The sequence below is a fragment of the Ammodytes marinus genome, assembly GCF_949987685.1.
Source record: "Ammodytes marinus genome assembly, chromosome: 5".
Taxonomy (NCBI): domain Eukaryota; kingdom Metazoa; phylum Chordata; class Actinopteri; order Uranoscopiformes; family Ammodytidae; genus Ammodytes; species Ammodytes marinus.
The window spans coordinates 6,741,081-6,754,206 of NC_137234.1; the positions used below are offsets into that span (position 1 = coordinate 6,741,081).

The following is a 13,126-nucleotide window of genomic DNA, read 5'->3' on the forward strand; positions in this document are numbered from 1 at the left end:
TGCCAGATACAAAGGCATTAAGAAAAACTATATAAAAATATCATTCTTTGCACTGATGGACTTGTTTGCTCTCACATGTAAATGATCATCAGAGGAACAATTTGACTGTTTCAGACATATTTAAAAGTCCCTTGTTGCACCTTTAACCAAATAAATGAGTATGTTCTACTTCTACTTAACATGTGTTCACTATAGGTTGAGGACGAGTTAGCCTTTTGAGTTTTTTACTGTAGGTTACATATAAGATTATAATGATTGCAAGAAAAAGATAACATCATCCCACAGACCCCCAAAGTCAGTAAAAAATAAATTAGGACAGTATTGACAGAGCTAGATTAAAAAATGTGTTACATTTTTCCAAAGAAACGAAGTGTCAACACAACAGTGAACCAATCTTTAAGGAATGTCGATAGTATAGAGAAGATCAATACTATCTCATGTCTTTAAATACTTAGTATACCAGTAGCCTCTTAGCTGAGCTTAGCTTAAGCGGCCAAAACACATAACAAAATCAAACCCTTAAAGCTACAGTAACTCATGGTATGAATATTCCTTGCTTAGTGTATTCTCTTTGTGCTGGACAGCCACAACCCCCCTCACATCACAGTACAAGCAGCTATAATTATACAGGCTACTGTAGCTCGGTTAGCGAACACATTCATTAAAAAATAAAAAGGTCAGAGGAGAAGTGCTGAATGGACGGAACAGACTGGCAGGCTGGTCTATCAGAGCCGCATGTTTCCTGACAAGCTAAATGCTAATGCTAGCTATGTTTGTTTGTTTATGTTTACTCTGAATAGCCACACACTCACATTGTTTTCTTCTTGTGTGATGACTATTACTTTTTTAATTTTTTATTATTGGTATCAAAATATCAGTACAATAAACAGCTCAACACGCATAAAAAAATTATTTTCTTTTATTTTTTAATTAAGAAAAATACAGGTACATGGAGGTGCAATAAAAATACTGTATTTTAAATAATAGCATTTAAAAAAAGATAATCCGAATATTTAGCTCATCTCAGTACATGTAATTACTATTATTATATTGTTTTTATTATTAGTGAATGAATGTTTACTCTGGCTGTAACCGCTGTGTTGATCAAAGAGACATCAGCGTCATGACAACCATGATCTCTCTACCACGTTACTGAAGCACTAATCCCTGACCAGTCACATCATGTAGTCATTAAGATCCTTTAGTATGATACCAACTGCCAACACACTTAATATTCAGAACGCCTCTTTCATTTAGTTCCAAATCATGTCCATGTAACAAGCGAGTTGGCAGTTAAAAGAGAGAGAGAGGGAGAGAGAGAGAGAGAGAGGGAGAGGGAGAGGGAGAGAGAGGGTGGGAGGTAGAGAGAGAGACAGAGGGAGAGACAGAGGGAGAGAGAGAGAGGGAGAGAGATTTCAGTGAAAATAATTATAATGAGTCTCAATCAGTTGGACTGTGGCACATAGGCTGTCAGCTCTGGTCTCCCCGATACTGAGCCCTGATTGGTCGTGGCAGCGTAGCAGGCGGGCTTAGTTTAGTGTGTGTGTGTGTGTGTGCTGGCTAATCGCTGAAGGCTAGATGAAGAGAGGGAAAGAGAGTGGTGGTAAAAAGGCCAATGTTTCAGATAACTGGTGCAATAACGTCCCTTCACCATCAATGAAGATCACAGGCTGCCCATGCACTAATAGACCTGCTATCTGTATCTGACAGTTAACCCTCAGGAAACACACACACACGCGCACACGCACACACACACACACACACACACACACACACACACACACACACACACACACACACACACACACACACACACACACACACACAGTTAAAAAAGCTGGACCCATATCTTCTGTTATTTCTCAGAAGGGGTTAGCAAGGGAGCGTTGCAATCTCCAACTATCTCCACTATCTGCCTCTTAATACTCCCATATTATTCACTGTACTTTTGAATAAAATACAGAGACACATATACAGTATATCTATATTAATGATTTGGTTTTTCCATTCACTTTTTAAAAATCACAATTCTTTGATTTCTCCAATACTTAGTAGCTGCCTACTGCACTGTTTACCACTGTACAATCTTATCTTCATTATGTAAGGTGTTGGCAGGTGGCAGTGCTCCCCTATTGCATTCAGTGCTTTGGTTGAACCTTTTAACTTTACGGTTTAGTTTGCGTGTTACTGTAAATGTGTTGAACTACTGAGTGTCAAAGTGCCTCCCCGTGCCTGGCCCTCACAGGACGTCCCAGTGCCCAATATTGTTCCAGCAGAGTTCAGGTTTATTATGCTTTAATCACTGGGGGTCCTGTAAACCTCCATAGGCTCCCTGGCTGTCTTTCAGTTTATTTGACAGGACAACAGTTTGAGGTGGCGCTGCGTTCAGGGGCCCCTCGAGAACGTAGGATAGGATATACGTTCCTAATCCGTGGGTTGCCAGATCTGCGCTGATTTGTGTTTGTTTGAATAAAGTTTTGCAGTTGGCGCGGCGGCCCCCCCTCTACCCTCTACCCCTCCGCTTGACATCACGAGGAGAGAGAAAAGTCTCCACGCCTTGTCTGTTGCATTGTGTTGGGCTGTAGACTGCTGGCACTCAGCTGAGCCTTTGTTATTGGTCAGGAGGTTATTATGAATGTTGAGAATATACAGAAAAGGATCTGGAAAACCATTTCAAATTGTCAGTCTCTGGTTTTACTATTTATAGGTATGAGTTTGAGTAAAATAAAACTAAAACTAAATGATTTAGACTTCTGACACGTTTAAACTTCTTCTTAAAGCCGAATACATATATTTTTTATTCAAGCATTCCCTTGAATCAAATTCTGGAGAACCCTTGATGTCAAAATCACTTTTAAGTCAAAATCAGTGAATATCTCCTCACCATCCACTACCTGTCTGTACTGTGTGTGTCTGTACTGTGTGTCTGTACTGTGTGTGTGTGTGTGTGTGTGTGTGTGTGTGTGTGTGTGTGTGTGTGCACTGAAAAAAAAATCCGGTATTAATACATAGAATAGGCTTCTTCAACGGGCATGTTGCTAGCTATGGCGGGCCCCTTTGTTTACATAGCAGTTTATGATCTGATGAGAACAAACTCAATGAAATAATAAGTTATTTGGTGAGAAGCAGCCTGAGCCCTGTCTCTCTGAAAGGTGATATTTGGTTTCCATCAGGGGGAGGTTTTTCCTCCTGCGGGCTTCACTGCGCTCCAACGCATCAGTTGGTCTTATCAGCATCGAGTGTTTACCTTCGGAAACAGCAGCCAAAGCTAATAGGACCACACCAAACGTGTGTGTGTGTGTGTGTGTGTGTGTGTGTGTGTTAGTGTGAGACTCCCTAGTCCAGTGTTTACACTCAACATGCCAATTGGTGCTTGATTTCTTTACTGTGTGATGACGGTATATCAAAGTAAGAAAACACATGATGGCCACCGCCTTAGGCAAACACGCTATCATGTTTTGTGTGTGGTGTGTGTGTGTGGTGTGTGTGGTGTGTGTGTGTGTGTGTGTGTGTGTGAGAGAGATCCTGACTCAGTAAAGAAATGAAAAACATGTGGCCAAGTTTACCTTTATCTGATAGAAGACGAGACCTCTGCGTACTGTTATTGAGTTCATTGTCTAACTGTAAATTCAGAGGTTTTGACTAAATGTGCCCTTCATTATATTAAAGATACAGTGCGTAGAAGGTATTGGCGTTTTTGAGAACGTATTTGGTAGAAATGGAATCTAATATTCATTAGTATGTTTTAATAAGTGTAGAATTGCTTTAAAATGCGTAATTTCTTTTATAACTTTAGAATGAGCGTTCTATTTCTACATAGGAACAGGGTGCGCCGCCATGTTGCACCGCCATGTTTCTACAGTAGCAAAGAAAAGAGAAACTTAACGACCTTATGCATTATATACAGTATATCCGCCGGAAATGCACCTGTTGGAAGACAAGGAAGACGTAATAAAGAATAAATAACTGAATACGTTTTCACCCATATATTACACACTGCTCCTTTAATGCTCAAATTAATAACCTGCAATCGATGAATCATAGATCGGGTATAACCAGAGTTGACGTTTTGATGCAGATTTTCCGCGCTCTTTTCCGCCCTTATTCCGATCACACAGTCCAGCTCATTCTTTAACAATATTTTAGTGAGTCAAGCTGGTCGACAGATTCCTCTGTTCCCCTATTGCTAGCAGGACCACAATGTACAAAAATGTCTTACTCATGTCTTTGTCAGTGTTGAGTTTTGAGGCCCATTTTCTTTTTCTTTGTGCGTTTGAAAAACCACTACAACTTGCTCCAACTTTAATGATTGCTCCACTGTGTCTCCTGTCTGCTCAATAAAAACATTTTCCGCTGTCATAACAATAGTATAAGGGCGCTGAGGGAGATAGAAAATATAGAAAGAAATGGAGAAATAGAGAGATAGCAGGAGACGGCCTCCCTCTCCTCACACACACACACACACACACACACACACACACACACACACACACACACACACACACACACACACACACACACACACACACACACACACACACACACACACACACGAGTGGAATAATAGACTGTGGAATGGCCACAAATACTACTGACCCACCTCATCCACCACAACACAACCCTCTGCTTTCTACAAAGGGTTTTTTTTTTTTTTGGTAAAATGTTTTAATTCTTTTATTTAAATGTTGTATTTTTATCCATGTTTTAAATTTGTTCCTTTTTTTTTTTTTTTTTTTTTTTTTTTTTGTATTTGTATTCTTTATTTGATTTTAACCCTGTGAAGCACCTTGAGTGGCCCTGTGCCTGAAATGTGCTCTATAAATAAAATTGCCTTGCCTTGCCTTGCCTTACAGCGCTGCGGGAGCTTTCTGAGCCTCTTTATTGTTCACAGATTGGTTTCTGTCAATACATCTGTCTATTCTCTCTGGTCCCAGTATCTGTAACATCTCCCTCTGTTTGTAGTGTTCAATAGATGTTTGAAAGGGACATTTCACACCAAATCTTTTACAGTATTATGACTTTATTTATATAAGAAGTTAAAGGTGCACTATGTAACTTTGTGTGTGTGAAGTGAACATTTTATAATGTATATTCTTATATCTTAATAAACAAACTTTCCTCACAGGAAAATGTGATCCGTGGAAAACTATTTGAAGTTAGAGAGCTTCCTGAAAGGTCGATGTTTTACTGTTGTTGTTTACAGCAGCAGGGCCCACAGTTTGGTTTCTAAACATATTCTAGCGCAGAAATCCCCAAAAATGTTTTAAGAAAATGTGTAAACATTTTTATAAAACCAAGAAAAAAATATCTCTTAAATCAGCTGTGTGTCAGTCTCTGGGCCTGGCATGTCTGGCACTTATAAATGATGAAACTCCGGTCTCAGTCATTGTGTTTCTTGTGTTGTCAAAAACCGTGACTTGACCCCCCCCCCTCCCTTCCCTTCCTTCGCGTGCTCCACATTTCTGACTCACTGCTCTGTCGCTCTTTCTTTCTTTCCCTCCGTCTGCCGCGCACAAGTTGTTTACGACGACGTGTGCATGCAATAAAACGGCTGATGAGTTTATCTCTACATCTGCGTGTCTGCAGCTAATTGCTCTCAGTCCCTGCCTCTCTGCCTCTCTGAGTCAACACATGTGTTCCATCAAAAAAAAAAACTCTCTCACACAGACACAACAAAGCTAGCCAGATTTGAACCCAGTCATCTGTGAGGGCTCGGCATTCTGGGATTTAAACAAAAACACACACACACAAACAAACACAGAACTTTTTTATTTTTATTTTTTTTTGCTGGCTCCATTTTTTTATTTTTTTTGCGTGATCCGGCGCGACCTCCCAAACTAAACCAAACATACCACATGTTCTGAATGCCTGGTCAATGATTCAGCAGGGCCTTAAAATAAGCAGTGAGACAGTGCTGCAGACGTGTGTTCAACTAACTTCCTGTGATGCTTTCAATACTTAGGTAATTGTAGCAATTTTTTTGTTTTCAAAACCGATTGTTAAAATATTTTAAATGTTTTACTTTTGTCACCGTGATACCAGTTCAGAAATAGATGTACACAGTCTCAGAGCTGCATTCAGAAGGGAAGCAGTGTGCAAATATGAAAGAACGTAAACACCCATTACCACACCTTGAAATAAACACGGTAAATACGCACAAACTGACACGCAAACTGTGTCCGCAGACGTCATATTTCAGGCTGGGTTTATTTTGGAGGCAGTCTGAATTTTTTTGCACATTCCCTGTTGTTTGCCGGATGTTTTGGGACTACCTTCAATCGCTGCATTGTGTGTGTGTGTGTGTTTGTGTGACAAGTGTGTGGTGTGTGTGTGTGACAAGTGTGTGTGTGTGTGTGTGTGTGTGTGTGTTTGTCGGTTTGTTTGTTTTGAAAAATGGGAAACCTTCCATCTTGACACATTCTGATGCATATTTATGGTTCCTCCTCTCTTGCTGTGGTTGTTTCATGAACTTGGAATAACCCTCTTTAAAGTTTTAGGGAACTGAAGTCAGTGCACACTTTTTAAAACGGCATCTCAAAAGCCATAAACTCGTTGTGACTTTGGATTTGAATTGAGGAATGTAGAGCTAGCTTGTTTTTTTGTATAGAGCTATGCAGAATCACGTTGAAAAATTACCTGTTAATGACAAACTCGTTCCATAATGATATGAAAACTGGAGTTATGGGTGTTTTTTTTTAAAGTGCACTATGCAGTTTCCGGGAGGGCGATTTGTTTACATTTACAGAGCCTGCAATTAGTTTACAAAACATATTTTCTCTATATTTAATTCTGAGTATATAATAATTCTATCATCATGAATAAAAACAACATTATTTTGAAGAACCTGGAACCAAACGTAAGACTAGAATATGTTTGTAAACCAAACTGTGGGCCCTGCAACAAAAACAGTGAAACAGTAACTTTTCAGGAAGCTTTCTAATTTCAAACAGTGTTCTAAGGATCACATTTTCCTGTGAGGAACGTTAGTTTATTCAGTTATGAGAATGAACCTTAGAAAATGTTCACTTCTCTGACAGTCCCAGAGTTACATAGTGCACATTTACATAATGAAATTGTTCCGGAGCATATTCATGACACTCACACAATCAGACTCTTTATTTTTAGGCGACTCCCTTCAAACTTTACTCCAGTTCCAACACCATCAGTACGAAGTTCCCATTTATACTAAAGACACATTACTGTATATAAGACAATAAACTGAAATGTACCGAGAACTTTAAAGTCCCTCGGAGGAGCAATGCGTCAACGCTGCACAAAGGATATGGCACAATCTAATAGGACCATTGTTATTAAGGTCTCGTAACAACCTCACACTTCCAAGAGGGGGAAACAGTTTAGCTTGTAACGACCCCCTTGGTTTTCATTGTACTACTGTCAGGGGTCTTAGAACAGCAACATTAGCACTGTGTTGTTCTTTCCATATTTTGCTTTTGGGGACATTTAGAGACATTTTAAGCATCTCTAAATGATGCAATGAAAACTTAGATCATGGTTGTGATTGATCTACCGGAAACAAACACTCTTCAATTCTTCTATTTAGAACTGCCTTGCTGCATTGTAAAAATAAAATTTAGGGATTTAGGAAAAGTAAATTTTCAAGGCAAATGTCACTTCACTTGATTTTTGAGTTTTGAGGCCAACATGCATATCATTCCCCTCTCTGCCCCATTTCATCTCTGTCTCCCCACAACTCTCTAATAAAGCATTTAAAAAAATGCCTAAAAATTATCCTAAAATATTCATATCAAATTTAAACTGTTTGTATAATTTTTATTGCCCTTCATGTATGGTAAATGGTAAATGGACTCCACTTATATAGCGTATGTATGTATGTATGATATGTCCTGACCCAGAGTGTCTGTGTGTGCCCCTAACAGGAGGAGTACCGGGCCGAGGGCATCACATGGCACCACATCGACTACAGTGACAACAGCGGCTGCATCAACCTCATCAGCAAGAAGCCCACCGCACTCTTCCACCTGCTGGACGAGGAGTGCAAGTACGTGCTGCTGGAATAATATACATGATGCTTTAATAGTCATTCAAACTTGAAAAGAATGTTATGTGTTGCTGGTTGGAATACAACTTTAAGACAAATAGTGCGATTTTTGTTGTTGTCAAGGGACGACATGGTTCACATCAAATTTTACTTTGCGATTGGATTTGGCAATAAGGAAATCTACCTGCAACATGGAGAAATTTACTGAAGGCAAGGCAGGTTTATTTAAATAGCACAATTCAGACAGATGGCCATTCAAAGTGCTTTATAAATCTTTCAGAATATCCAAGTTGTATTGTATTAAGACGTGTTCAGCAGGTCTAGTTCTAATAGAAAAACATTTTCTATGTGATTTTTCTTTTGGCAGTTATTTCACAACAACAATGTGTGTGAAGGCATTGCATTTATCGACAGTAAAAAAAAAAACAGAAGCCCTCATAACAAAGTAATCCATTTTATGATTCATTTTATTTCCATCTACTTTTGTATGATTACACTCTGCATTTTTCAAAATGTGACCCTCAGGGATGTCACGAATAAATTCGACCAAAGTTCAAACCCGTCTTAGTTGCTGATAGTTTTCACCTTTTTGCCTGATGGATATTTGAGCCGTTCACTGCTAACCTGAGGTGTCTGGATCAACACAGCTAAAGGGCTGTTTCACATCATCTGACCCTCTCCTCCCTACACACTACACATCTAAAAACACACTGCTGGGCTGACGTATATCCGCGGGGGTCTTAAGGAGCTTGATTCTGTTACTGTAGAAATGATCCCCCCCAAACGCACACACACACACACACACACACACACACACACACACAAGCGCGCCTCCTATCCTGCCGTAACCTAATCCACTTCTTCCCGAGGCCCCGGAGCCCAAGAGCTCGGCTAGCTGTGAAGGATGAGATCTCTAAGCCCCTTTCTTTCTATCGCTGTAATCATTTAACATGAAGACCCCCTTTACACACACACACACACACACACACACACACACACACACACACACACACACACACACACACACACACACACACAGGCAACATAAATCCCAAAGGGGAACCTGTCCCTCCTCATTCAATCTTTAGAGATCCCCCTTTGACCCTAATTCTCCGAAAGTGGAACCAGTCTTTACACACACACACACACACACACACACACACACACACACACACACACACACACACACACACACACACACACACACACACACACACATATACAGTATGTAAATACAATCAAATACACACCATTTGGTTAATTCCAGGTGTTTTTGGAAGCAGGTGAAAAGGGCTAGTAAGATGACGGCTAACATGGATAAATATGGCTTTGTGTTTAGCGCCTGATGTGTTTTTATGCGCGGGGCTGGGGAGGGTAGCGCTGGGTTTGATTGATGGAGGAGAAAGATGTATAGGGCAGAGTGCTGACCTGCATACTGAACAGCTCTTAACTACAGAGAAGGCCTTAACCTTAACCAGAGATATCCAGAACTATGTTAAAGGCGCATGTTGTAACTTTGGCTATGACGTTTTTATTCTCATAACTGTAAACATACTTTACTCACAGGGAAATGTGATCCCTGGAACACTGTTTGAAGCTAGAAAGCTTCATGAAAAGTTATTGTTTCACTGTTGTTGTTTTCAGCAGCAGGTCCCACAGTTTGGTTAATAAACATATTCTAGTCTCACGTTTAGTTTGCTTTAAATTTATTTTATTTTATTTATGATGATATAATAATTATTCAATACTGAGAATCACATGTAGAAATGCATACGTTTTGTAAACTAACTGCAGGCTCTGCAAAATGTAAACAAATCCCCCTCCTCTGAAACTGTATAGTGCACCTTTAAGCTTTGACAACCTTATTTCATATTCAAATGTACATTTAATGTGTTAGATAAACCATAGTGTCACTCGGAGCAAAAGGAACAGAGCTTGGAGGTCTGGCTTGAGGGGAGAATGTAGCGTTCATAAACCAGTGTGGTAAGCCGAATTGTTGTTAATATCTACAAATAGACATAGGCTATCATCTGTGCAACGACAAGTCAAACACACGTCCATCTATGGGTGTTTTCGTTCTTCCCCAGTGACCCCAACCTTTAAGACTATCTGCTCAGCAACTCTGGTGAATAGCTATTCAAATCCACCACACCACACCAGGCAGTACACACAGGACCTTTCACAATCTGCTTTCTCCTTTAAAGCCATAAAACAATGGAACACTGTCACTGTGACAAACTGCTCTGATTTCCATATTTCCTCTCCCGTGAGATTGAAACAAATATATTTTTAAGAATCCAGTCTTGCAAAGATTAGGTAAGCGCTTTAACAACCTGTTTTATAACTAAAACATTTAATATTTTAGAGAATATTCAAGTTTCTTTCATAAATCGCGGATTTTCGTTTCTATTAAATGTACCTCAGTGAATAAAAATAATACATTTTACTTTAGTACATTTATGACTTGGATTTTTTTGGCTCCATTTCATTTTACATTTTTTAATTTGACCCACAATGGCCATAATAAAACAAAGTAGTTAAGTAGGTACTGTAAGTCTGACGTCAAAGATGTATTCATTCCCCCCCCCCCCCGTGTCTCCCAGTTTCCCCCAGGCGTCCAATCAGACGCTGCTGGACAAGTTCAAGCGTCAACATGAAGGGAACAGTTACATCGAGTTCCCCGCTGTCATGGAGCCCGCCTTCATCATCAGACACTATGCCGGGAAAGTCAAGTATGGAGTCAAGGTGAGATAGTGTGTCAGTGTATGGGCTGTGTGTGTGAGAGTATGCACACGTTTTTATATATTGTGGTTGTCTGCCGCGAATGCACCTGTTGGAAGACCAAGAAGAAGTACTTTAGAATAAATAACTAAATGCATCTTCCCTTTATCAATTGATATTGTGGAAAGACGTGAGACAGTGGTGGACTATGCCGTCTTTAGTAACTAGCTTCTTGTCCTTGAAGGCCACCGTAGCTTCTATCAAATAAAGCAAGAGGGTTACCAACTTAGTAATGGAGTGTTGCAATGTAGATATTTCACCATTAGATGACACTAAAACACACTGTATTACACACTGTAGCGAAGCCGCATTGGGTCATTTTATTGGTCTGTTTACACCGAGAAGTTTTTTGAGCTCATCTGTCCATGGAACCAAAGGAATCCACCCCAAAATGTGAGTCACTTTGTTGCACTTTCTGACGTCTGAAAATCGAATCAGAACCGACTATTAAAGGACATCCAAACCCAGGGATATACGTGTACGGGGATATAAATGTTGACGTCTCTTGGCCAGCGGTAAAAAACGTATCAAAACAAAGTGAAGCCTAGGCAAACCACAATCTGGATTAATGCTCTTTCAGATGTTTTTGGCCCGGACGGCAACAAAGTAGGGCCAAAACTATAAAGGCAAAAAAAAAAGTCCTGTCCCTGAATGACTGACTGACTGAGTGAGTGATGAAGTTATCCCATTAGTCGGGGCCAGTCAGGGAGTTTCCCCCTATTGGCTGTGTTGGCAGACCTTTCCAAATGGAACAGGAATTCAACTTAAAGACACTTCCACTGACTCTATGTAACAATTTGGCATCAACAACTTAGCACTTTGACCGTTAACAGCCCAGCCAGGTATTAGGCCTTTTGCACACACATACACATACACATACACACACACACACACACACACACACACACACACACACACACACACACACACACACACACACACACACACACACACACACACACACACACACACACACACACACACACACACACACACACACACACACACACACACACACACACACACACACACACACACACACACACACACACACACGTCTTGGTTCATGTGTTTTTTACCTGGTTTGAACATTGAAGACTTAATGCAGTCACGTCAAAACTACAGCTGTGGGAATCAGGCTTGGAACAGACACTGTCACTTTGGCTCATCGCGCCTAAATTTGATCCACAATTTCCTTCATAGCAAACTGACATCTGCAGCTTTGTGAGAGAGAGAGTTAAAGAATGCTTTTAGTTTAAAGTCGTAAACTTGAGGACACAACCCAAGCACTTTGTCAATAACCTCTAGTGTGTCTTCAGGTGTAGTGTGTGTGTGTGTGTGTGTGTGTGTGTGTGTGTGTGTGTGTGTGTGTGTTTGTGTGTGTGAGTATATCACACAAGATAATTCTATATCAGCTTTTTGACCAACTATGTGCACAGGGAGCCATATGCTGTTAAGGACAAAATACCTCAAATTAGAACATTTAAAATATATAAACATATCTACAGTGACCCTAAAACACCTTCATCCTTCATACTTGGAGTGGTGGAGAAAGAGGGGATTTAATTATTGCATTTCTTTTTGTTTTGTTGTGTAAGATCTCAGCCCCTATGTTAAGATGTTCCTCTAACTGCAGAGTTTAAAGTCATTTGTTTCATAAATCGCGCCCTGTGTACACATGTAAGGACTTTGACTGTTTGTTTAAGGTTGCTCTATTATAGACATTCAGCTAAACACTAGGACAACAAAAGATATGTACAGATTCTACTTTTACCATCTACATACCGGTAGGTGTATCATATAAAAAAAGAAACAATGAACCTAAAATATACAATGTCTGTCACTAAAGCCGTTATGAAATAGTGCAGGGGACTTACGTGTTGTTGCTGCTAAATCATATTTCTCAGTTTCGCTTCCCAGCTGCGTTTTGATAAGAAGCACATGTGTGTGTGTGTGTGTGTGTGTGTGAGGGGGGAGCGGGGGGGGGGGGGGGGGGGCAGTGTATTGTTATTTGAATGTACAACTTAAATCCATAACAGTTGGTTAGGGTGGATTTTGAAAGGTATATGCTAAACGCCAAAGCAGTTTTTGTTTGGTGTGAGCCGCAGCGTTGAAATGAGCACACAGCTGACTTACATCATGGAGAGAGAGAGGGAGAGAGATGGAGAGGGAGGGAGAGAGAGATGGAGAGTGACAGAGATGGAGAGAGAAAGAGAGGGAGACAGGGGGAGAGAGAGGTGGAGAGACAGAGAGAGAGGGAGAGAGAGATGGAGAGAGAAATGGGGAGAGAGACCGAGAGGGAGAGCAAGAGAGATAATATGTTGA

The 13,126-nt window shown here is 40.3% G+C and overlaps 1 protein-coding gene across 1 annotated transcript in view; it reads left to right on the plus strand.

Annotated features, from left to right (window-relative positions):
* LOC307250777 (unconventional myosin-IXAb-like) overlaps positions 1–13,126 on the plus strand; it is a 144,236-nt gene that overhangs the window by 106,567 nt on the left and 24,543 nt on the right. Inside the window, exons 11-12 of the mRNA XM_080027968.1 lie at positions 7,899–8,020; positions 10,624–10,765. Of these exons, the coding sequence (XP_079884094.1) occupies positions 7,899–8,020; positions 10,624–10,765 (264 nt within the window). The remainder of the gene's footprint in view (positions 1–7,898; positions 8,021–10,623; positions 10,766–13,126) is intronic.